The sequence below is a fragment of the Eptesicus fuscus genome, chromosome 1 (assembly GCF_027574615.1).
Source record: "Eptesicus fuscus isolate TK198812 chromosome 1, DD_ASM_mEF_20220401, whole genome shotgun sequence".
Lineage (NCBI taxonomy): Eukaryota > Metazoa > Chordata > Mammalia > Chiroptera > Vespertilionidae > Eptesicus > Eptesicus fuscus.
The window spans coordinates 130149614-130170213 of NC_072473.1; the positions used below are offsets into that span (position 1 = coordinate 130149614).

The 20600-nt window shown below is 52.6% G+C and overlaps 3 protein-coding genes across 10 annotated transcripts; 2 read left to right on the forward strand and 1 right to left on the reverse strand.

The window, feature by feature from the left end:
- Positions 1-730: 730 nt before the first annotated feature.
- Positions 731-10216, forward strand: SLC35A2 (solute carrier family 35 member A2). 2 transcript variants are annotated; one of them, XM_054714131.1, is made up of 5 exons: positions 731-907; positions 2373-2555; positions 6400-6551; positions 8579-8725; positions 10089-10216. In XM_054714131.1, exons 1-5 carry the CDS (start codon positions 817-819, stop codon positions 10197-10199), a joined length of 684 nt encoding a protein of 227 aa, XP_054570106.1. In that variant the 5' UTR covers positions 731-816; the 3' UTR covers positions 10200-10216. The 2 variants fall into 2 exon arrangements, with proteins under 2 accessions (XP_054570106.1, XP_054570105.1); XM_054714130.1 differs by having other exon boundaries at positions 7989-8725; positions 10089-10166.
- Positions 10217-10470: 254 nt separating this feature from the next.
- On the reverse strand, positions 10471-15019 carry PQBP1 (polyglutamine binding protein 1). Of its 7 annotated transcripts, none has more exons than XM_054714132.1 (8): positions 14999-15019; positions 14223-14307; positions 12965-13018; positions 12462-12573; positions 12129-12241; positions 11126-11446; positions 10831-10894; positions 10471-10698 (listed from the first exon to the last, which is right to left on the reverse strand). In XM_054714132.1, exons 2-8 carry the CDS (start codon positions 14287-14289, stop codon positions 10542-10544), a joined length of 888 nt encoding a protein of 295 aa, XP_054570107.1. In that variant the 5' UTR covers positions 14290-14307; positions 14999-15019; the 3' UTR covers positions 10471-10541. The 7 variants fall into 7 exon arrangements, with proteins under 7 accessions (XP_054570107.1, XP_027990752.2, XP_027990753.2 ...); XM_028134951.2 differs by lacking the exon at positions 14999-15019 and adding an exon at positions 14613-14837; XM_028134952.2 differs by lacking the exon at positions 14999-15019 and adding an exon at positions 14494-14585.
- On the forward strand, positions 14973-19946 carry TIMM17B (translocase of inner mitochondrial membrane 17B). Its single transcript, XM_008158213.3, has 6 exons — positions 14973-15081; positions 16156-16255; positions 18089-18152; positions 19169-19297; positions 19388-19498; positions 19593-19946. Exons 1-6 carry the CDS (start codon positions 15056-15058, stop codon positions 19670-19672), a joined length of 510 nt encoding a protein of 169 aa, XP_008156435.1. The 5' UTR covers positions 14973-15055; the 3' UTR covers positions 19673-19946.
- Positions 19947-20600: the final 654 nt, after the last annotated feature.

Consider the following 20600-nt stretch of genomic DNA (forward strand, 5'->3'; position numbering starts at 1 on the left):
ATCTTACCAGCCCTTGATTTCTAACACCTGTTTGGCCCTTACCTTTTCCCCCTCTCCCTTTTACCCTTCAGTGCTCATCTATCTCCCTTAATTCTTGACTTCCCTTCCCTAGTCTATCTTGTTTTCACTTGTTCACGCAGCTGTACCTTCTCTTGCCCTGCTCTCAAAAGCTCACCTGTAAGCCCCTCGCCTGCAGGCTTACCGGTCCACGTAGTTCCTTCTCCATCTCAATGTTGGCTTCCTTTCCCCCCCTTCTCTGGCTCCAGTAAATTCTGTGCCTTTTCACTTGGATATTCTCAACTGCCCTGATTAGATTACCTGGCTGACCTGCACCTGCCCCGCCTCCTCAAACATCCTTTTGCTCCCAAAAAGCCCGAAGGCGCACAGGGGGGGTGGGTCCTCTCTCTGAGAGGGGAAAGAGAAACCAGTCCAACCAGGAAAGACCTGGTTTTGGTTTGGAAAGCGCCGTGCCATCCGAAGACCATGCCAAATAAAGAACCGAGCTAGAAGCGGGGCAACCGAACCAATGAGAGGAGGAGCCGGGATGGGCGGGTGATCTGGAAAGCGCGATCAATGAAGAGGGCGGGTGTGGTAACGGGAAGAGGGGGGGCTGAGCTGGCCGCACGCGCGATCTCCCTGTCACGTGGAACCCGGGTCCTGAGGCTTCAAAACTGGGCGATCAGGACCAGACGAGGAAAACCACTGCTCCGGCCGGCCCGTCCCTCGTCCTAGCTTACCCTAAACGCCCGGAAGCGGAAGTGCCAGACACGGAAGTGGCCTGCTGTTGCCGAGGGGACGGGCCAGGCAGATGCCAACATGGCAGCGGTCGGGTCTGGCTGTTCCACCGCGGCGGCCGGGCCAGGGGTGGTCTCCGCGGGGGCCTTGGAGCCCGGGACCATGAGCGCGGGTGAGGCAGGCCGTGGCCAAGCGATCGGCGGCGGGGCAGGGGCAGGATCGCTGGGGGATGTCAGGAAGGTGCATGGCAGAAGCGAGAGGGAGCATCCCATATGGACCGAGCAATGTGTGCAGCGGGGGTGAGGATGGGTGGGGAGGGAAGGAGGAGCAGACCATTGTGAGTGTGTTGGGAGGGTGGGAGCCATCAATCCCGAGGGTGATGAGGGGAGTTCCTTCTGCACAGGGAGAGCAGAGGCTATGTTGAGTCTAGGGGGGATATTTCCTCGTGGGGAGGCTAAGACCATTCTGAGTGTGTGTGTGGGTCCTTCCTTATGGAAAGGAGAGACCATTGCGAGGGTGGGAGAGTTTCTTCTTCATAGAAGAGACAGGCTATTCTGGGTGGAGGTTCTTCCTTATAAAAGGACAGGGGCTATAGTGAGTTAGGGTGGGGCAGGTCCTTATGTGATTTAGAGAGTCCATTTTGAGGATGGGGATGTCCTCCATTATATGGGGAGCAGACCATCTGGGGGTCCCCTCCCAACGGAGGTTTATTATATGTTGGAGTGGGGGGGGGCAGTCCTTCCTTATCTGGCAGAGAACGGACGTTCTGAGGGTGCCAGGCCCTTCCTTATAGCCAGGATTGTTCATTGTGTGAGTAAAACAAGGACTAATTCTCGGCCGGAGGTAGAGGAATGCAGTGGTTGGAGGACTGGACCATGTGGAGTAAGGGGAAATGTCCTTATATCATTGAAGGAACCAGACCATTTTTGGTGAAGTAATCCTTGATTATTTGGGGCTCAATCCTTGGGACAGTGTGGGAATCAGATCTTATTTGTTCAATTATTTGGGGTCAGAAAGAATCTGTCCTCATAGGAGGGAGGGGTTGGAGAGACCCTTCTGAGTGTGGCAGAATAAAATCATTTCTTAGTTGGGAGAAAGGCTGTTTCTTAGGCAGCGAACCTGCTTTATACAGTGGTCTCATTCCCTGTATTAGAGTATCATTCTTTACATGGAACAGCCCTTCATTAAATAGAAGCAACATGCCATAGAAATCTTCAGTTAGCTCATCCATAAAATGGGAATCCTCATAGTTCCTTCAGAGATCAGAGCAACATTGGGGTCTGTTGTAATCCATATAAATCCCTTAGCCCAGTGATAGGCACACAGTAAGCACTCCATAAATGTTGAGACTGGAGTTGCTATTTTTTTTCTGGGGGAGAGTTGCTTCTCAGGGGAAGCGGGGTGTCCATTTCCTAACACCTCCAGAAGGATTCCAGGTATGGGCCTGACCCACTTCTACCTTTCTGGATCTTCTTCCTGTGACCCTCCTCGGGTTAGGATGGGCAGGCAGAGGGAGGAGAAAGCAATGGTGGCCAGGAGGATGCCGGTTGAAAGGGGGGAGGGGAGGGGGGTGGTATGGCTAGGCCCCAAGCAGCTCCTGACACCTTCTTCACCTTTGCTCCTTCCATTCCCCACAGCTCACCGGCGCCTCAAATACATATCCCTAGCCGTGCTGGTGGTCCAGAATGCCTCCCTCATCCTCAGCATCCGCTACACCCGCACGCTGCCTGGCGACCGCTTCTTTGCCACCACTGCTGTGGTGATGGCCGAGGTGCTCAAAGGTCTCACCTGCCTGCTGCTACTCTTCGCACAGAAGAGGGGTATGAGCCAGGGAGGGGGGCTGTACCGGAGTTGTCCGGTAGGATTCTGCCTGTGTGTGTGTGTGTGTGTGTGTGTGTGTGTGTGTGTGTGTGTGTAGACCTACGCCCACATGGAGGGTTTGCTGGGGTAATACCTCTGACTCTGTAGAACTGCCTGGGAAGTGTGTAAGTACAGCTATGAGTAGCTCCGTCTACACTTTTGTACCCCAAACCCTGTATGAGGGAGCCAGTCTGTACCCATCAATGGCAGGTGACCCTCACATGATGATTTAGTTAGTTCTCTCTAACTTTTTATTACGAGGAGCTTCAAACACAAGACCAGAGAGAATGATAAAATAGGAAAATATCCCTGTACCCATCACCCAGATTCAACAATTATCAACTGGTAGCCACTCTGCTATTAAACAGTGGTAGTGAGCCCTAGCCGGTTTGGCTCAGTGGATAGAGAGCATCGGCCCTCGGACTGAAGGGTCCTAGGTTCGATTCAGGTCAAGGGCATGTACCTCAGTTGCAGGCTCCATCCCAGGGAGGCAACCAGCCAGTGTGTCTCCCTCACACTGATGTTTCTCTGTCTCTCCCCCTCCCTTTCCACTCTCTCTAAAAGCAATGAGAAAATATCCTCAGGTGAGGATTACTAAAAGACAAAACAAAAAAACAATCAGCGTCAGTGATTATCCCCTCACTGCCAATCTATGTGTCTGCCTACCTGTGCCCCCCACCTTATTATATTGAACTACAGTAACTCCTCACTTAATGTCATCAGTAGGTTCAGCAACTTTAAATGAAACAATGTATAACGAAACCAGTTTTACCACAGGCTAATTGATACAAATGAGTTAAGTTCATAGGCATTTCAATAGTTATAACACAATAACATTAAAGAAAACAATGTTATTTGAGGGCCTGCCCTATGTCCCACATGAAGTATTTTTTTAAATAAGTATTTTTTTTGTTGATTTCAGAGAGGGAGAGAGAGATAGAAACATCAATGATGAGAGAGAATCATGGATCGGCTGCCTCCTGCGTGCCCCCTACTGGGGATCAAGCCCGAAACCCGGGCATGTGCCCTTGACTGGAATCAAACCTGGAACCCTTCAGTCCACAGGCCGACGCTCTATCCACTGAGCCAAACCAGCTAGGGCGTCATAAACATTTTTAAAAATGTATTTGAGTCAAGTTTTTTTATTGAATTTATTGGGGTGACATCGGTTAATAAAATTATATAGGTTTAAGGGGTACAACAATTCTGTATTACATCATCTGTATATTGTCTATTCACCACCCCAAGTCAACGTCTCTTTCCATCACCATTTATCCCCCCTTTACCATCTCCAACCTCTCCCCACCCCCCCTTTTCCTCTGGTAGTCATCATACTATTGTTTGTCTAGACCCGCAGTCGGCAAACTGTGGCTCTCGAGCCACATGCAGCTCTTTGGCCCCTTGAGTGTGGCTCTTCCACAAAATACCACGGCCTGGGAGAGTCTATGTTGAAGAAGTGGCGTTAGAAGAAGTTTAAGTTTAAAATTTGGCTCTCCAAAGAAATTTCAATCGTTGGACTGTTGACATTTGACTCTGTTGACTAATGAGTTTGCCGACCACTGGGCTAGAGTCTAGATGGTGTTTTTGTTTGTTTGTGTTTTTATTAATCCTTCACCTTTTTCACCCAGCTGCCCACCACCCTCCCCTCTGACAGCTGTCAGTCTGTTTTCTGTATGAGTGTTTGAGTCAAGTTTATACCAAGATCAGTGTCTTGTACTTGGTTAATGTCTTCTGAGTTTGTTAACCTCTAGATTTCCCTCCAATTCTTTTTTTTTCTCTCTCTCTCTAGTTAATTTGTTGAAGAAACCAGGTCATTTTTCTTGTAGACTTTGGGTAACCTAGATTTTGCTGACTGCCTCCCAGTAGTTCTATCCTCTGTATTTAACATGTTCTTCTATCCTCTGTATTTCCTATAAGGTAGCTTTATCTCCTAATTTAACCCCCCCCCCCTCCCAAAGGCCTTCTTTAAAATGTTGCCAAGTCATTTCTCTATAAAGGCCTTGCATGTGGCTCTGCCCTCAGCACTTACATTGAACAAGACATTCTTACCCACTTCGTTAGCTCCGGGGCCCTGGGAGACAGCAGTTTAGGGACCTACCTGCTCTGCTCCTGATTCTCAGACACTTTCTAGCGAACACTGCCTGGCAGGCCTTGCTGTGGCTGTGGAGGTGGGGTGTTAGCAGCGCAGACTTGCATCTTGCCCTCATGGGGCTGATCCATTAGATGGGGAGAAACAAATAGCTGCAGACTTAGTCATAGGCTTTCATGTCTTACCTACAGTTTCACACACACACACCCCGCTTTTCTTTTTTCTTTTCTTTTTTTTAATATTTTTTGATTTTTTACAGAGAGGAAGGGAGAGGGATAGAGAGTTAGAAACATGGATGAGAGAGAAACATTAATCAGCTGCCTCCTGCACACTCCCTACTGGGGATGTGCCTGGAACCAAGGTACATGCCCTTGACCGGAATCGAACCTGGGACCCTTCAGTCCGCAGGCCGACTCTCTATCCACTGAGCCAAACTGGTTAGGGCTTCCCCACTTTCCTTTTCTCTGAATTTGGGGGTAAAGCTGGGCCTGATCTGATGTGGGGCTATTGATATATTTGTGTGTTTTTCTTTTTCTCATGTGGTGGGACTATGAATGTGCTTGATGATGGTGTGTAGCCCATTCATGTGGGGTGTGTTATATGAAGTATATAGCATTTTGACCATGTTACCTTTCTAACACCTGGAAATTTTTAAACACCCAAACACCTGGGCCCAGGAAATTCGGGTAAGGGGTTAGACATTGATCATTACTCCTGGGGTTAATGCTATGAAAGGCAAGGACGGGGAGTGTGAGTGAGCATCGACAGGTCCCGTGATGATCTTGTGTAGTGGTTGGGTTTTCCCTGAGGAGTGACACTGAACTGCAAAAAAAGTGGGACGAGCTTGGCAAAGGCCTTATCATATAGGAAAATATCCCCATTGATTGATTGGAGCACGTCCCAACCAGACTTTTCTGCTGAACAGTCCAGCGTGCGTATTTCCACGTGTCGGGGGTAACTGCTTGGTGTGTGTAGGGCTGACAGAAAGATGCAGCCAAGTGGGAGATGGCCCCTCGGGCAGCGTGCAGGCCAGTAAGGAGCTAGGTTAAGCCTACGGGTGGAGTGTAAAATCATCCCTATTTGATAAACAGCCTTCCGCCTACACTCCTTGGGCTTCTGCTTCCCACTATCCTACTTCATGCTGATGAGTTCGTTGTGCAGATGTGTATGGAGTGCTTGCCCTGAATGGGGCTTTGCGCCAGGGAGGTAGGCTCTGAGAGGAGTGAGATATGGCCTGTGGTTCTCAGACACAGTGTTACGTCCAGCGTTAATGGACTGCTGTATTTATCCAACTGAGTATCCGAAAGGCCTACTGGAGACGTGCTTCTTCTGTAGGGAAAGTGAGAGCACGGACTCATTCTAGTCCTCAGGGAGGCGGTGGGGGGGGGAGACACGGGACCAGGCCTAGTCCCAGCGCGCAGAGGATCCCTGTCTTTGGTAGTCCGTGCTCAAAGGCTCTCCTCGCCCTAACCGGTGTGGCTCAGTGGATAGAGCGTCGGCCTGCGGACTGGAGGGTCCCAGGTTCGATTCCGGTCAAGGGCATGTACCTTGGTTGCAGGCACATCCCCAATGGGAGGTGTGCAGGAGGCAGCTGATCGATGTTTTTGGCTCTCTATCCCTCTCCTTTCTTCTCTGTAAAAAAAAATCAATAAAATATATATTTAAAAAAATAAAAATAATTTAAAAAAATAAAAGACTCTCCTCCATCCACCAAGGTAACGTGAAGCATCTGGTCCTCTTCCTCCACGAGGCTGTCCTGGTCCAGTACGTGGACACCTTCAAGCTCGCCGTGCCCTCCCTCATCTACACCTTGCAGAACAACCTCCAGTATGTTGCCATCTCCAACCTGCCAGCTGCCACGTTCCAGGTGAGCCCCGAGCCCAGCCCGGCCCTGGAGGAACCGGCTGGGGTGGGGGTGGGGACGGGGGTGGGGCTGCAGAGAGCTGGATCTCTTATCACCTTTGGAATATCCGGGCAACTCCCTTGACGTCTGTTTCCTCATCCGTGAGAAATGGGCATGGAAATGGTAATAGCTACTCACTGGGATGCTGGGATGTTTAAAAGATATAATGCCCACCCGGGAAGAGCCCTTGGTTGGTGATAGATAAGCTTCAGGCTATTTTTTCAGGCAGCCTTATGAAATGGTGAAAGAGCCTGGATTCAGGGGCCAGGTTGTCCAGGTTCAAATCCCAGCTCGATTTTCTAGCTGTGTGATGTGTGGTATTGGGTGAGTCACTTAAAATCCCTGGTCCTTAGTTTGCCCATCTTTATTTTTTATTTTTATTTTATTTTTTTAAATATATTTTATTAATTTTTTACAGAGAGGAAGGGAGAGGGATAGAGTTAGAAACATCGATCAGCTGCCTCCTGCACACTCCCTACTGGGGATGTGCCCGCAACCAAGGTACGTGCCCTTGACCGGAATCGAACCCGGGACCCTTCAGTCCGCAGGCCGACGCTCTATCCACTGAGCCAAACCGGTTTCGGCTGCCCATCTTTATTTTTTTTAATACCTATTTTTATTGATTTCAGAGAGGAAGAGAGAGGGAAAGACAGATAGAAACATCAATGATGAGAATCATTGATCGGCTGCCTCCTGCACGCCCCCTAACTGGAAATCGAGCCTGCAACCCGGGCATGTGCCCTTGCCGGGAATGGAACCTGGGACCCTTCAGTCCGCAGGATGATGCTCTTTCGGCTGAGCCAAACCAGCTAGGGCAGTTTTCTCGTCTTTAAATTAGACATTACAGTAGCACACACTTCATACATGAGGATCAAACGAATGAAGTGCTTACACCCACACCCAGCACATAATTTGCTAATATTGTGTGGCGGACTCATTTGTATCAACAGGTATTGATCAAGACCTCCGTCCTCAAGACCTCTACCATTCACTCATTCCTTTCTGTGTGAGGCGTTTGACATACACCAGCCATATTTGACAGCAGATGTCAGGGCTCAGACAGGGCAAGTGCTTTCTCCCTCATTACACAGCCAGGAAATGGGGTTGGGATGTGGGCTTGGGTGTGGCCGGGGACTTGTTGCACAGTCAACCTCCTGTGTACCTTCTGGGAGGAACCTCAGAGCAATTTAGCCATAACTGTCCGTGGGCAACAGCTGGGAATGTTTGCTGTTTTTATTGTCATCTACCCTGTCCCCCCATTGTGCCCGGGGGCCCACAGGCACAATGGGGGACAGGACACCTTCAGCCACAGGTGTCTGTCCTGTCTCATGTGCTGTCCCCCATGTGCACATGTCGGGGGTCAGCCGCAGCTCTCAGTACCTTCCCACGTGCCACTCGCAGGTGACGTACCAGCTGAAGATCCTGACCACGGCCCTGTTCTCCGTGCTCATGTTGAACCGCAGCCTTTCCCGGCTGCAGTGGGCTTCCCTCCTGCTCCTCTTCACGGGTGTCGCCATCGTCCAGGCGCAGCAAGCCGGCGGCGGGGGCCCCCGGCCCCTGGACCAGAACCCCGGGGTGGGCCTCGCAGCTGTCGTGGCCTCCTGTCTCTCCTCGGGCTTTGCAGGTGTCTACTTTGAGAAGATCCTCAAAGGCAGCTCCGGCTCCGTGTGGCTGCGCAACCTGCAGCTGGGCCTCTTCGGCACGCTGCTGGGCCTGCTGGGCCTCTGGTGGGCCGAGGGCGCCGCCGTGGCCCACCGGGGCTTCTTCTTCGGCTACACGCCTGCTGTCTGGGGCGTGGTGCTCAACCAGGCCTTTGGCGGGCTGCTGGTGGCTGTCGTTGTCAAGTACGCTGACAACATCCTCAAGGGCTTTGCCACCTCCCTGTCCATCGTGCTGTCCACCGTTGCCTCCATCCGCCTCTTCGGCTTCCACGTGGACCCGCTGTTTGCCCTGGGCGCCGGGCTGGTCATCGGCGCCGTCTACCTCTACAGCCTTCCCCGAGGTGCCGCCAAAGCCATGGCTTCCGCTCCCGCCGCGGCCTCTGGGCCCTGCACGCACCAGCAGCCTCCGGGGCAGCCGCCGCCACCGCAGCTGTCTGCCCACCGTGGGGACCTCAGCACGGAGCCCTTTCTGCCCAAGTCAGTGCTGGTGAAGTGAGGGCTGGCCACGGTGTGGGGACACGGGGAGGGGGACTGGGTGGAGGGTGTTGGGCATCTGCAGGACCCCACGTTGCCCCTGGGGCCTGGCCCCTCGGGGGTCTAAGGACTTTTATCCCAGGTCCTTGAGACTTTGGGAGGGGCTTGGGGCTGGGCGGGCGTTACATGAAGCCTTCCTTGTCCGCTGAAACCCCCCCTCCCATGGAGGGGTGTTTAGAGCCACCTCCTCTGTCCCAGTCTTAACCCCTTTGAGGACCAGGTTGGGGAGGGTTATTGTCATTGAAGGTCTTTTTACCGGCCTCCCTCCTTCAGCCAGAGGTGTCCTGTCTCATGCCTGGGGAGAGTCCCTCCCAGTCGTCCCTCTACCTTTGTAAGGACAAATTGGACAAAAAAAATCCTCCAGCTCTTTAAATAATGACTGATGCCTGCCTGTGGCGGTTCATTTCCCATAGCTCCAGGCCTGCTCTCCTTCACCCCCACGCTGGATCATGTTAGCAGCTCTCTTTGCAGCCTTCAGGCAGCTTCCCTGACACCGAGACCCCTGAGAGTGGGTCTCTTGTGGGACAGGTTGGGGTGAGAGCTGAGGGGTTGCATCCGCCTGGTCCAGAAATTGGGACTAGGTGGTTTTTAGTGGTTTGGGGGGATTGGGGTAATCCGATCATTGATGATCCAGGGTATGGGAAAAGCAGGGAGGTCGGTCCCTGAAATGACTGAATCAAAGAAATACCGTCAGTTGCCAGATGCAGGGTTGTTTTCTGAGAGAAAAAAAAAATGAAGCTGCCAACCATACTCTTTGCTACCCCACTGGCTGAATGAGGCATCCTGAATTCATGTGTGTGTGTGGGGGGTGGGGGGGTGTGTGTGTCTTAAAGTTGCTGAAATATGGAACTTGCCCCATGCGCTCCTCAAAGCTTATTAACCCCTTAACTGTCTCCCGGGTGTGTGTGTGTGTGTGTGTGTGTGTGTATGTGTGTGTGTGTGGGGGGAGGGGGGTGTCTGTGCCCATGCGCACGCTTGGGAGATGCCTGGGCTGTCTTTGCTATGTGTAAATAGGGCCGTTGGACCTTTATTTTTGATTAACTTGTTCTGATTTTGTTTTCTAAGGAACTGTAATGAATCAATGTCAGAATACCTAATGCCAAATAAAGATGTTGTATTTATTTAGTCCACGTGTAGCTTTCTGACCCAGGGGACCTGCTCTCTACACATGCGCTCCATTACTAACCCCAGGATTACCAGCCTCATTGCTGTCACCCTCGCTTGCTCAGGATGCCTGCCTGCCTGCCTGCCCGCCCGCCCCACCCCAGCTTTCTGTGTTTTTCTTTCCTTCCCATTTCCACCACAGGTTGCTCACCAAGGTGAAGGGTTCGTAGCTGCTGGGACTGAAGACGCTGGCCTGGCCTCGTCCTCCCTTCTTGCCCTGGCACAGCCGGGACCAAACTCTGATCAGTATTAGGGGTGGGGGGAGACGGACACCGATCCCCCCTGTCCCCGCCGCCCCCACCCCCACCCCCACACAGGGCTGACACACCTAAACTGTCTGATAAGGAGGGTCCAGATAGGAACCACCTCAGCCTCTAGCCCCTGCTGCCCCCATATGTCCCTGCCACCCGCCCCCCACAGTATTTCTTAGGTGAGTTTTTGCAAATAAACTGCTTTGCGTCTTGCCACCCTGGGTTGGAAAGCCTCAGAAATGCAAGAGAAGGAAAGCACTCTGGCCTGGTGGGTTCGAGCCACTGTAAAGCTTTAATTAAAAAAACCACGAGGGTTCGGTTCAGCCCTGCTGCCTGGGTTCGGTTCAGTCCTGCTGCTTGGTTCGGGAGGCCTCGGCGTTGGCCCGGAGCACAGCCCCTGGGGACGGGTAGGGACGCTGCTGGAAGAGGGGCCCGGCGGCCGTCGTGTCTGCCCCCGTCTTAGCCTCGTTCCGCTTGGGGAGTCCTGTTGACCAGGTGCCCCTGGGGCCGACAAGAGGGTCAGGCGGATGGGAGTGTGGGAGGTGGCCGGCAACCCCCCCCCCCAAATAACCGATGAGTCAGGGAAGGAGAGAGAGAGGCAGAGAGGAAGTGCAGGGCGTCCATGTCACTTACCGGGGCGCATCTGAGTATGCGCTGGGGTCCATTGGGTCTAACTCTTCATCCTTCCGGCTTGACACTGTGGAAGGAGGTGGCAGAACAAGGTCTTCGATGGAGGCACAAAGGACCTCTGATCACTGAGCTTCCCCCATTGCAAGAACAAATGGATCCCCAGCGGCCATGGCTGCAGGACCTTCTCCCAAGCCCCCCCCCCCGATTCAGGCACGCGCATAAGGGGGAGTAAGGGCTTCTGTACGTGCTGCGCCCCTGTGCCCGCAGCCTTCCCCAGGCCTAGCCCTGCTCAGCTTACCCTTCTTGCTCTTGGGGTAGGGAGCCAGCTCTTCCCGGCGATGGTGGCGCCGTTCTTTGGCCTCTTCTCGGTCCACCTTGTCGTACCCACGGTCACGGTCACGGTCACGGTCCCGGTCCCTGTCCCGGTCCCTGTCCCGATCCCTGTCCCGCTCTCTTTCTCTGTCCACCTTGTCATAGCCACGTTCTCGGTCTCTGTCCGACTTCTCGTGGCCCCGGTCCGACTTCTCGTGGCCCCGGTCCGACTTCTCGTGGCCCCGGTCCGACTTCTCGTGGCTCCGGTCCGACTTCTCGTGGCTCCGGTCCAACTTCTCCTCAGCATCTGGGGACACAAAAGCCTTGAAGTGACCTCCTTCCTCCCACCTCAGAACCCGGCAGCTGTGGCCTTTGCCAGCCTCTCTCTTTTTTTTAAAAAAATATATTTTTATTGATTTTTCACAGAGAGGAAGGGAGAGGGATAGAGAGTTAGAAACATCGATGAGAGAGAAACATCGATCAGCTGCCTCTTGCACACCCCCCTACTGGGGATGTGCCCGCAACCAAGGTACATGCCCTTGACCGGAATCGAACCTGGGACCCTTGAGTCCGCAGGCCGACGCTCTATCCACTGAGCCAAACCGGTTTCGGCTTGCCAGCCTCTCTTACCTGGGGCTGGGCTGGCCTGTCTCCCCTGTCCCTCCTGGACCCACTAGCATTTACTGAGCCCTTTCTTTCTTTTTTTTTTTTAAAAATATATTTTATTGATTTTTTACAGAGAGGAAGGGAGAGGGATAGAGAGCTAGAAACATCGATGATAGAGAAACATCGACCAGCTGCCTCCTGCACACCCCCTACCAGGGATGTGCCCACAACCAATGTACATGCCCTTGACCGGAATCGAACCTGGGACCTTTCAGTCCGCAGGCCGACGCTCTATCCACTGAGCCAAACCGGTTTCGGCATACTGAGCCCTTTCTGAGAAAATGCTCGAAGTGCTTGAGGCACCCTGGGACCTGCCAACTCACCTGCATTGCTGTTCCTGAGCTTCTTAGCCGACTTGGTAACGATGGAGTTGGAGTCGTGGGGGGAGAGCCAGGATACCAGGTCTGTGTCCACGTTCCAGTAGTAAGGGAGCCCGCTGCAGGGCAGTGGGAGGGAGGGAAGAAGTGTCAGTATGGATGCCCTCCCCTTGTAGCCTCAGCTGCTTCCCAATCTCTACCTACACCTACCCCATGTCACGACCCTCCAGATCCCTTCCCTTGTGTCCCCCCATCTCCCCAAGGCCAGGGACAGCACAGGAAGGGTAAAATCAGACGTTCTCTTCCCCACCCCCCCCCCCCGAAGGTCCCCAGGCTTACCAGGAAGGGTCAAACACCTTGTACCAGCTGGGTGGCAGGCCCTCCAACCGGGTGGCCTCATAGTCCACGGGATCATCATCGTAGTCCTCAGCAATGATCTCTTCCTCTGGTTCTGCCAGGACAGGCAGAGGAGGAGAGCAGTAAGTATCGGGGCTCCTCATCCTACAGTTTGGGCCTGGAGAGACGCTCACATTCACACGGACACGTGTGCGTGTGCCAGCTCTCACCAGCCATGGCACACAGCGCTCACAGCCCAAGTCCTGGCATCTAAATAGCCAACTCCGAGCTCTCCTTCCCGCCTGCGCCTATCCCTTCCCCTCCCCTTTCCCCCAGGCGCGTCACCGTCACCTTCCTCGCTCCCAAGCTCCAAGGGCCATTCCTGAGTCCATTTCCTCAATCAATTACTTCTACCTCTATGGTTTTTTCCACATACATGTTCTCTTCGAGTTTGAAAAACAATAAACAAATAAATAAATAGCGAACTTACCAAAACATGTACGTACCTAAATCTGTCCTGTTCCTGGGCTCAGATAAGACAGGGGTGGGGACCCTTTTTCCTACCAAGGGCCATTTGGATATTTATAACATCATTCACGGGCCACACAAAATTATCAACTCAAAAATTAGCCTGCTGTGTTTGGTCAAACATTTCATTAACTCACTCCTAATGCCTAGGCAGGGCCAGACCACATGATTTCACGGCTCTTATATGGTGTTCCCCACCCCTGATATAAGATACACTGTTACCCAAGCCTATGTGGCTTCAGAGGTTAGGTAGGGATTTATGCACATTCTTTCAGTTCCTGAGCTCAAGGAGTACATTGTAGCACACTACCAAAATCGATTTGGATGAAACGAATTGAAACAGCAACAAGTTTCTCTAAAAATGTCCAAATCTATTCCGCTCCCAAGCTTGGGAAGTCGAGGATTCCTGACTCCTGTATTTTTTAGCAGCAAGCATTTGGATAGCCAGGGGTTTATTCAAACACTGCTCTGAGTCCATTCAGTTCCTGAGGCCTGACGCATACTGTTGTCAGTGAACATCAGGAGAATAAAAAAGGTGTATTAGGCCCTCAGTAGGCCTGTCATGGACTTCAGTTGTGGATATAAATAATGATGAATTGTGTATTTCAGCAATGGCATAGTGCCTGTCACTGTAGGCCCAAAAGAGATGTCATCTATAATCACCAGTATTATTAATAAGGTATATACCATCAGAAAAAAAATTAGGTGCACAGGGCCTGGCAACGAATAGAGATAACATAATGTGTATCCAGGCACTTAGTACAACCAAAACACATACTGATATGGTGAACAATAATCTATATACCACCAGCATAGTGCCTGGCACCACAGTAGGTCTGAAAAAATGTTATCATTATGGTAAAGCACACAGTATCAGCATCCTGCCACTGTCCTTGAGGTACAGGAGACTGCAGTACATGACAGCTATCCTAATAGATACTCTGTAATCACTTCCATGGATGGACTGAATCCGGCATACAGTAGGCCCAAATAGGTATCAGCTGTCAATATGAAGGATGAAACGTCTACCTTCCCCGGGTTCCCACCCCCACCCCATACTTGGCACCCAGTAGGAATGGGTATCAGGAATCCGTAGGGTTAACAAAAAAAATGCCTGCCACCCCACAGCTTGACGCACAGTAGGCCCATGTATCATACAAGTGGAAGTATCAAGGACAAAGTGCGTGCCTGTCAAGCCGGGCACATGGTAGGCCCCTCTGCTCTTAGCGCTCTCACCGGGCTCTAGATGTTTGAGGATGCCTCTCTTCGCCAAGCGGGTCTGCAGGGCAACGGGCAGCGGCATAGCGGGTAGCAGGCAGATCTGGGGACGGATGGACAGATTAAAAACCAGCTCCGGAGAAAATATGAATCGACCCTATAAGCAAGCGCCCCCCGTCCCCAGTGTGTGCTCATCTGGACCCCCACCACCTCACCAGTAGCTGGGCAGACGAAACTGCGCTCAAAAGTGGCAGAGATAGGTTACAATATTACCAAAACTCTCACCAACCCTTTTTTTTTCAGGCCCGGTGCTCCAGAAACCAGTTCCTCTCCTAGGCCCAGGGCCCGCCCATTGCCGTAGGGGTAGGGGTCGAACGCGGCTCCCCCACGCCACAGAAATGGTCTCACCTAACGTCCCCCAAAGACTGCCGGGTGGGAGGAACCAAAGAGCTCGGATGGAGGTGCACAGGGGGGGAGCACCTCCTCCGGCTTCAAAATATGCACGTCCCTCGACGTTACTAATAAGAGTCACGCGGGTAGTGGCAAGCTGTCAGACGGGCGGCGTCGCTGGGGTCGCCGCTAGAATCCCCAGGACCACGCGACTCTTCCCTCCCAAAGCCCAGAGCCAGACCGTCTCTCCCCGCGACTGGAAATGAACTCGGCGAAGCTCAGGCTGCGAAAAAGATGACACCTCCGGGCAGCCAATGAGAGCGCGCCGTTGGCCTGACGTGGGACGCAGCCACCTAATTGCGGCCCCGGGATTGGTGGAAGCTCGGGCGTCTGTGTGCGTGTACCGAGGGGGCGTGGCACAGCCGGGGCTTAGCGGGACTGCGCGGCGGGACGCCGGCGCCATGGAGGAGTACGCTCGGGAGCCCTGGTACGGCGACGGCTACAGGCCTCGGGACTGTTCTGGCGACCCCGCGCCCAGCTGGGGGAGGCGGGCGGGGGAGGCGCAGGCCCCACAGCGCCACGGCCCAGGCTCCGGAGACGCTGAGCTGGCTCTTTTCGTCCCCTCACTTGGTCCCTCGCACTCGGGTTCCGTTAAGAGGGGCCACCACGGTCCTGGAGAAGGTGCGGTTCAGGACGAACCTCTCCTCTGACTCCGTCTCTCTCTTCTTGTTAGAAAAGAGACGCGCTGGTCAAATCCATCCCCGCCAGGGGTGGCGCGGTGTTGAGTGGAAATCCCCGGCTACCGCGCGTGTTCTCCCCCGGGTTGCTATAGGGAATGGGGGCGGGGCCTAGGTGAGCCTATTGTGAGCACGGAGGTGGTGCGGGACCCTCCCCACAGCCCGCTCCTGGTGTTTCCAGTTGCGCGAGGTTAAAACGGGGGAAGAGCCCCGACCGGTGTGCCTCAGTGGATACAGCATCGGCCTGCGGACTGAAGGGTCCCAGGTTCGGTTCCGGTCAAGGGCATCTACCTCGGTTGCGGGCACATCCCCAGTAGGGGGTGTGTGTGCAGGAGGCAGCTGATCGATGTTTCTAACTCTATCCCTCTCCCTTCCTCTCTGTGGAAAATCAATAAAATATATTTTAAAAAATAAAAATAAAAGAGAGGGGAAGAGAGCGGGCCTTTGGTTGGACACACTCATTTTCGGAGAAGGGGATGCGACAACACCAGCCAGTTAATGACACTACTAGCCCCTTAACACTTCTATAGTGTTCTCTTCAAACAGGCCAACTCTTAGCGTATATCAGTTCATTTCATCTTTGATAGTAAAGCGGTTGGCTCATTCCTGAGTTAACTGCAAAAGGAGGGGAGGGTGGAGAGGGCAAAGCACTATTTATTTATTTACTTATTTATTTTGCTTAAATGGGAGGGGGAAATAATCTTCTTATCTGAAATGCTACTTCCCATTCAAACGACTTGGTTTCTCCCAGCAGGAAAGAGTCCTTGTGGCCTGGCCTAGGGGGAGGGCTCACATTAACCCCATCCTCCCCTTGACACTTGCAGCCCATGGCGAATTGTGGATGATTGCGGTGGAGCCTTCACTATGGGCGTCATCGGCGGTGGAGTCTTCCAGGCCATCAAGGGCTTCCGCAATGCCCCTGTCGTGAGTCAGTTACATGCACTTCCATCATTCCGGTGCCTGCTTGCCTACCATGTGCCAGGCCTGACTCCAGAATCTGGGGTTTGGGGAAACTGCAAACATGGCCTCATTCCCTCACCCCAACCCAACTGTAGCATCTCTGTGAAAGTGCTGCGCTGGGAAAATGGTCACCACTGTCGCCGTAAGAAGGTGCAAAGCTGTAGGAAAATTTTATAAAGCTTCATTAGAGCTTATTTGAGCCATATAGAGGACACGGCTGGAAGCAAGGTCTCAACAGATGGAGAAAAATGCTTCCCATGATGACAGTTTGCGGTTTTGTACATTTGGAATTAAGGAGGGAACATAGGGAGGATTACATGAACTAGGGAGAAAGTAAAACAGGGACATCTCTGATTGGATTATAAGATAGTTAAGATTATGTGATCTCTGAGGGTGGTTCCGATTCTGAGGGGTTTGAAAAAGAGGCATTTCAGAGGTGTGTTAACCTAGATGCACAGAAACAATGGACAGAGCTTGCTTACGGCAAGGATAACCTTCTTACTAGGGAAGTTATAGGCCTGAGACAAGACTGCCCACCATGACCTCTAGTTAGGAATTTATGATCAGATCACCTTGTGATTTTATTACAGAGCCCCCTTTTCATCCACATCACCAAATTCTCTGTGTATGCTGAGCCAGGCAGATTTTACCTAGAGGCAGATTCTGGGTCAAAAACCTGGCCAGAGGGAAGTGACAAGAGTTTAACTGGCAGATGGAAGACAGCCTTAAATTTAAGAAAATGTTTTTAGCCCTAGCTGATTTGGCTCAGTGAATAGAGCCTGCGGACTGAAGGGTCCCGGGTTCGATTCCAGTCAAGGGCACATGCCGGGTTGTGGGCTTGATTTCCAGTGGGGGGCATGCAGGAGGCAGCGGATCAATGATTCTCTCTCATCATTGATGTTTCTATCTCTCTCTCCATTCCTCTCTGAAATCAATAAAAATATATTTTAAAAAAATGTTTTTAATTTATCATAAAAAATTCTGTCCCTTTCTCTGACACCCCCTCCTGGAGATCTAATCAAATGTCATACTTTGCCATCCATTTGCCAAGGTCTCTGCAATTTATGTCTCTCTCCCCATCCCCTCAGCTCCTGTAACGCCTGGATCTTTACCCAAGTTTCTCCCTCTCATTCTGAGTCTCAGCACAGGTGCCCCTTCCTTAAAGAGGTCTTTTCTTGTCCTTCAGCTGCTATCATCTCTCTTTATCCTGTTTCCTCTAGGGTACATATTGCTGCTGAAACTGACTTGCTTACCTGTACCCTTGCTCAGGGTCTGTCTCATTAGAATGTGAGCTATGAGAGGGAAGGGACCAGTCTGCCTTGTCCACTGCTCTGTTCCTGCATACAGCGTGGTGCCTGGCACAGGCGCTCAGAAATCATGAACTGGATAGATGGATGAGAACTTCTCAAGCCAGCTTTGAGAATACTTCTGTTGTGCCCGGCTGGTGTGGCTCAGTGGTTGAGCATCCGCCTATGAACCAGGAGGTCACGGTTCCATTCCCGGTCAGGGCACATGCCTGGGTTGCAGGCTTGATCTCCAGTGGGGGTGTGCAGGAGGCAGCCAATTCATGATTCACTCTCATCCTTGATTTTTCTCTCTCTCCCTTCCTGTGAAATCAACAAACATATTTTTAAAAGGGAATACTTGTGTTGGGGTGCTCCCCAGTCCCCTAGTCCTTAGCTGCCTCTCCACATCTCTACCACTGAATGCCCCTGAATCCCCTTGGCTCTGAAAAGCTGAAAACCCTGTCTGCCTGGGGCCTCAGCCCTGCTCTGATTCTCATCTCACTTTCCCCAGGGAATTCGGCACCGATTGAGAGGTAGTGCCAATGCTGTGAGGATCCGAGCCCCTCAGATTGGAGGTGAGAGGCCTGGGGACACAGGAGAGGTTGTGGCAGAGTTGGCAGTGGTGGTTGCTTTGGGTCTAGTCCTCAAGTTGGAGGTCCGCACGTGAGCCCCAACTCTGCCTGGGACTTCCTGGAAGAGGGGCATTTCCCAACAGTCTAATCTGGGTGAGTTCTGGAGTTTAAGTCTAGACCCTGGTTCTTGCCCGATGTGTGACCTCGGGACAGTGGCTTAGCCTCAACCTCATCTGTAACATGGGGATGACAAGGGCAGTAACCACCCCAGTCACTTTGTCATTTATGTAATTTACATAGCATTTACTAAGTGCCAGTTGCTCTGCTAAGCACTTCAATAATAACTAATTTAAAGTTAGAAGTCAAATAACCCACAGTACCTAGATCGGGTCCCAGGACACAATAAGGCCTCAGTAAACATCTTAACTACCAGATGGTTAACTGGCTTTCCTAACCTGTTTCCTTCTCACTAAAACCAAGAGCAGAATTCCAATTCTATGTGGTGGTTTACGGAGATCAGAGTTGCTCTGTTTAAAGCCACATAGAAGGTAAATGTGCTTATAAACTTGTCACCTCCCTATGAAGGAGAAGGGAGTGTCGATTACAATTAGAGACAGCTGGAAGATGTAGCTCCCACAAGGACAGATGTGGGGAATACCCCCTAGGCCAGTGGTCGGCAAACTCATTAGTCAACAGAGCCAAATATCAACAGGACAACGATTGAAATCTCTTTGGAGAGCCACATTTTTTACACTTAAACTTCTTCTAACGCCACTTCTTCAACATAGACTCGCCCAGGCCATGGTATTTTGTGGAAGAGCCACACTCAAGGGGCCAAAGAGCCTCATGTGGCTCTCGAGCCGCAGTTTGCCGACCACGGCCCTAGGCGTTTGCTATCTCTTTGCGTCTGGGTTTGTCTCCCCTTTGCCAGAGCATTCAGCCTCGGAAGTCCCCAGTCCCTGAGCCGTGGATTCTTGGGATTCCCCAGGAACACTAATTGGGCCTCTGTCCCCTTGCAGGTAGCTTCGCAGTGTGGGGGGGCCTGTTCTCCACCATCGACTGTGGCCTGGTGCGTGTGCGGGGCAAGGAGGATCCCTGGAATTCCATCACCAGCGGAGCGCTGACTGGGGCCGTGCTGGCCGCCCGCAGTGAGTGCCCCCAGCCCTGGCCCCGGCTCCGGCCCCTTCCACCCTGTTCTGCCAGCACTCACCTCTCTCCCTGCCTCCTTGCTCCTCCAGGTGGCCCATTGGCCATGGTGGGCTCGGCAATGATGGGGGGCATCCTGTTGGCCCTCATCGAGGGTGTTGGCATCCTCCTCACTCGCTACACTGCCCAGCAGTTCCGCAACGGTGAGTGCCTGCCTGGTGGAGCTGGCCAGGGAGAGGTGGGTAATGCTCTGCCTAGCCACCCTTGTTCACCTTGACTGGATTCTCCCCTCTCCAGCACCCCCGTTCCTGGAGGATCCCAGCCAGCTGCCCTCTAAGGAGGGGACCCCAGGCTCGGGCTACCACGGCTACCACTGAGGAAGTGACCGCCTGTCCCCACCATCGTGGGAGCTCCTCTTTGTTTTCCTCCCCGATGATCTACCTCGAAGGGAGGGCTGGCTCCCAGTTGGCCCTGGGACCCTCCAGAGAGGGCCTCTACTCTCTGTTCCCTCGTCCCAGGGTGGGGTGGGGCACCCCAGCTGCCCTTCTCTCAGGGCACCCCAGCCCCACCCCATACTCACATGTAACAAGCTCTTACCCCAGACCCTTCCTGTTCGCCCTGATGAGTATTTAAAACCAGTTTTGAAATGCCTGTGTGTGTACTCATTGAGCTACCTATGGGAGCGCCTCTTGAGACAGTAGGCACAGCCTCTCCAGGGACACAGAAGCCCTAGGATTTGGAGTCCCACAGAGAGCGGGCCTTAGTGGACGTCTGTAGAATGAATGAGCAGGAGGGGGAATGAATCAAGATGTTACTAGGTACATGAGTAAGCATGTGTGGGAGCCAGGTGGTGAATCATATGTACATAGAGGAATAGGCTTGGGAAAGAAGTGAGGAAACAGGGATTGCTGGCGTGTTGGGGGGTGGTTCTGACCCCTCCCTCCCAGGCCCCCATTGCCAAGTCTGGGAAATCTGACCTCACGGTGAACTCTGGCATTCTGGATACCAGTCACCCCATTGGTGTGAAAATAATCCCCCTCCAATCTGGCATCACCATGGACCTGGGAAGAAGTAAGGGTCAGGGAGACCCGGCTTCCTTGAAGAAGGCGCCCTGCCTCAGTCTCCTCTAATGCACCACCGATACTTCTGCTCTGCGATGCTCAGTGCTGTCAGTATCTTTTTTTAAGGGGAACCACAAAATCATGCGAAGTGAGCTTTCATTTTGGGCCAGGGCGTTATGGGAAAGATTTTTCTGAATGGACATCGGCCCCAAAAGCTGTCTCTTCCGTGTAAAGCCCTCCATGG

Excerpts from the sequence above, each read along its gene's own strand:
- SLC35A2 (XM_054714130.1), top strand. The coding sequence starts at position 817 with ATGGCAGCGGTCGGGTCTGGCTGTTCCACCGCGGCGGCCGGGCCAGGG. Across the intron at positions 6,552-7,988 it reads TGCCAGCTGCCACGTTCCAG|GTGACGTACCAGCTGAAGAT; the intron begins GTGAGCCCCGAG and ends TGCCACTCGCAG. Across the intron at positions 8,726-10,088 it reads ACGGAGCCCTTTCTGCCCAA|GTTGCTCACCAAGGTGAAGG; the intron begins GTCAGTGCTGGT and ends TTTCCACCACAG.
- PQBP1 (XM_054714132.1), bottom strand. The coding sequence starts at position 14,289 with ATGCCGCTGCCCGTTGCCCTGCAGACCCGCTTGGCGAAGAGAGGCATC. Across the intron at positions 11,447-12,128 it reads GCTCAGGAACAGCAATGCAG|ATGCTGAGGAGAAGTTGGAC; the intron begins GTGAGTTGGCAG and ends TTGTGTCCCCAG. Across the intron at positions 10,895-11,125 it reads CTACCCCAAGAGCAAGAAGG|TGTCAAGCCGGAAGGATGAA; the intron begins GTAAGCTGAGCA and ends CTCCTTCCACAG.
- TIMM17B (XM_008158213.3), top strand. The coding sequence starts at position 15,056 with ATGGAGGAGTACGCTCGGGAGCCCTG. Across the intron at positions 19,298-19,387 it reads GGCCGTGCTGGCCGCCCGCA|GTGGCCCATTGGCCATGGTG; the intron begins GTGAGTGCCCCC and ends TTGCTCCTCCAG. Across the intron at positions 19,499-19,592 it reads TGCCCAGCAGTTCCGCAACG|CACCCCCGTTCCTGGAGGAT; the intron begins GTGAGTGCCTGC and ends TCCCCTCTCCAG.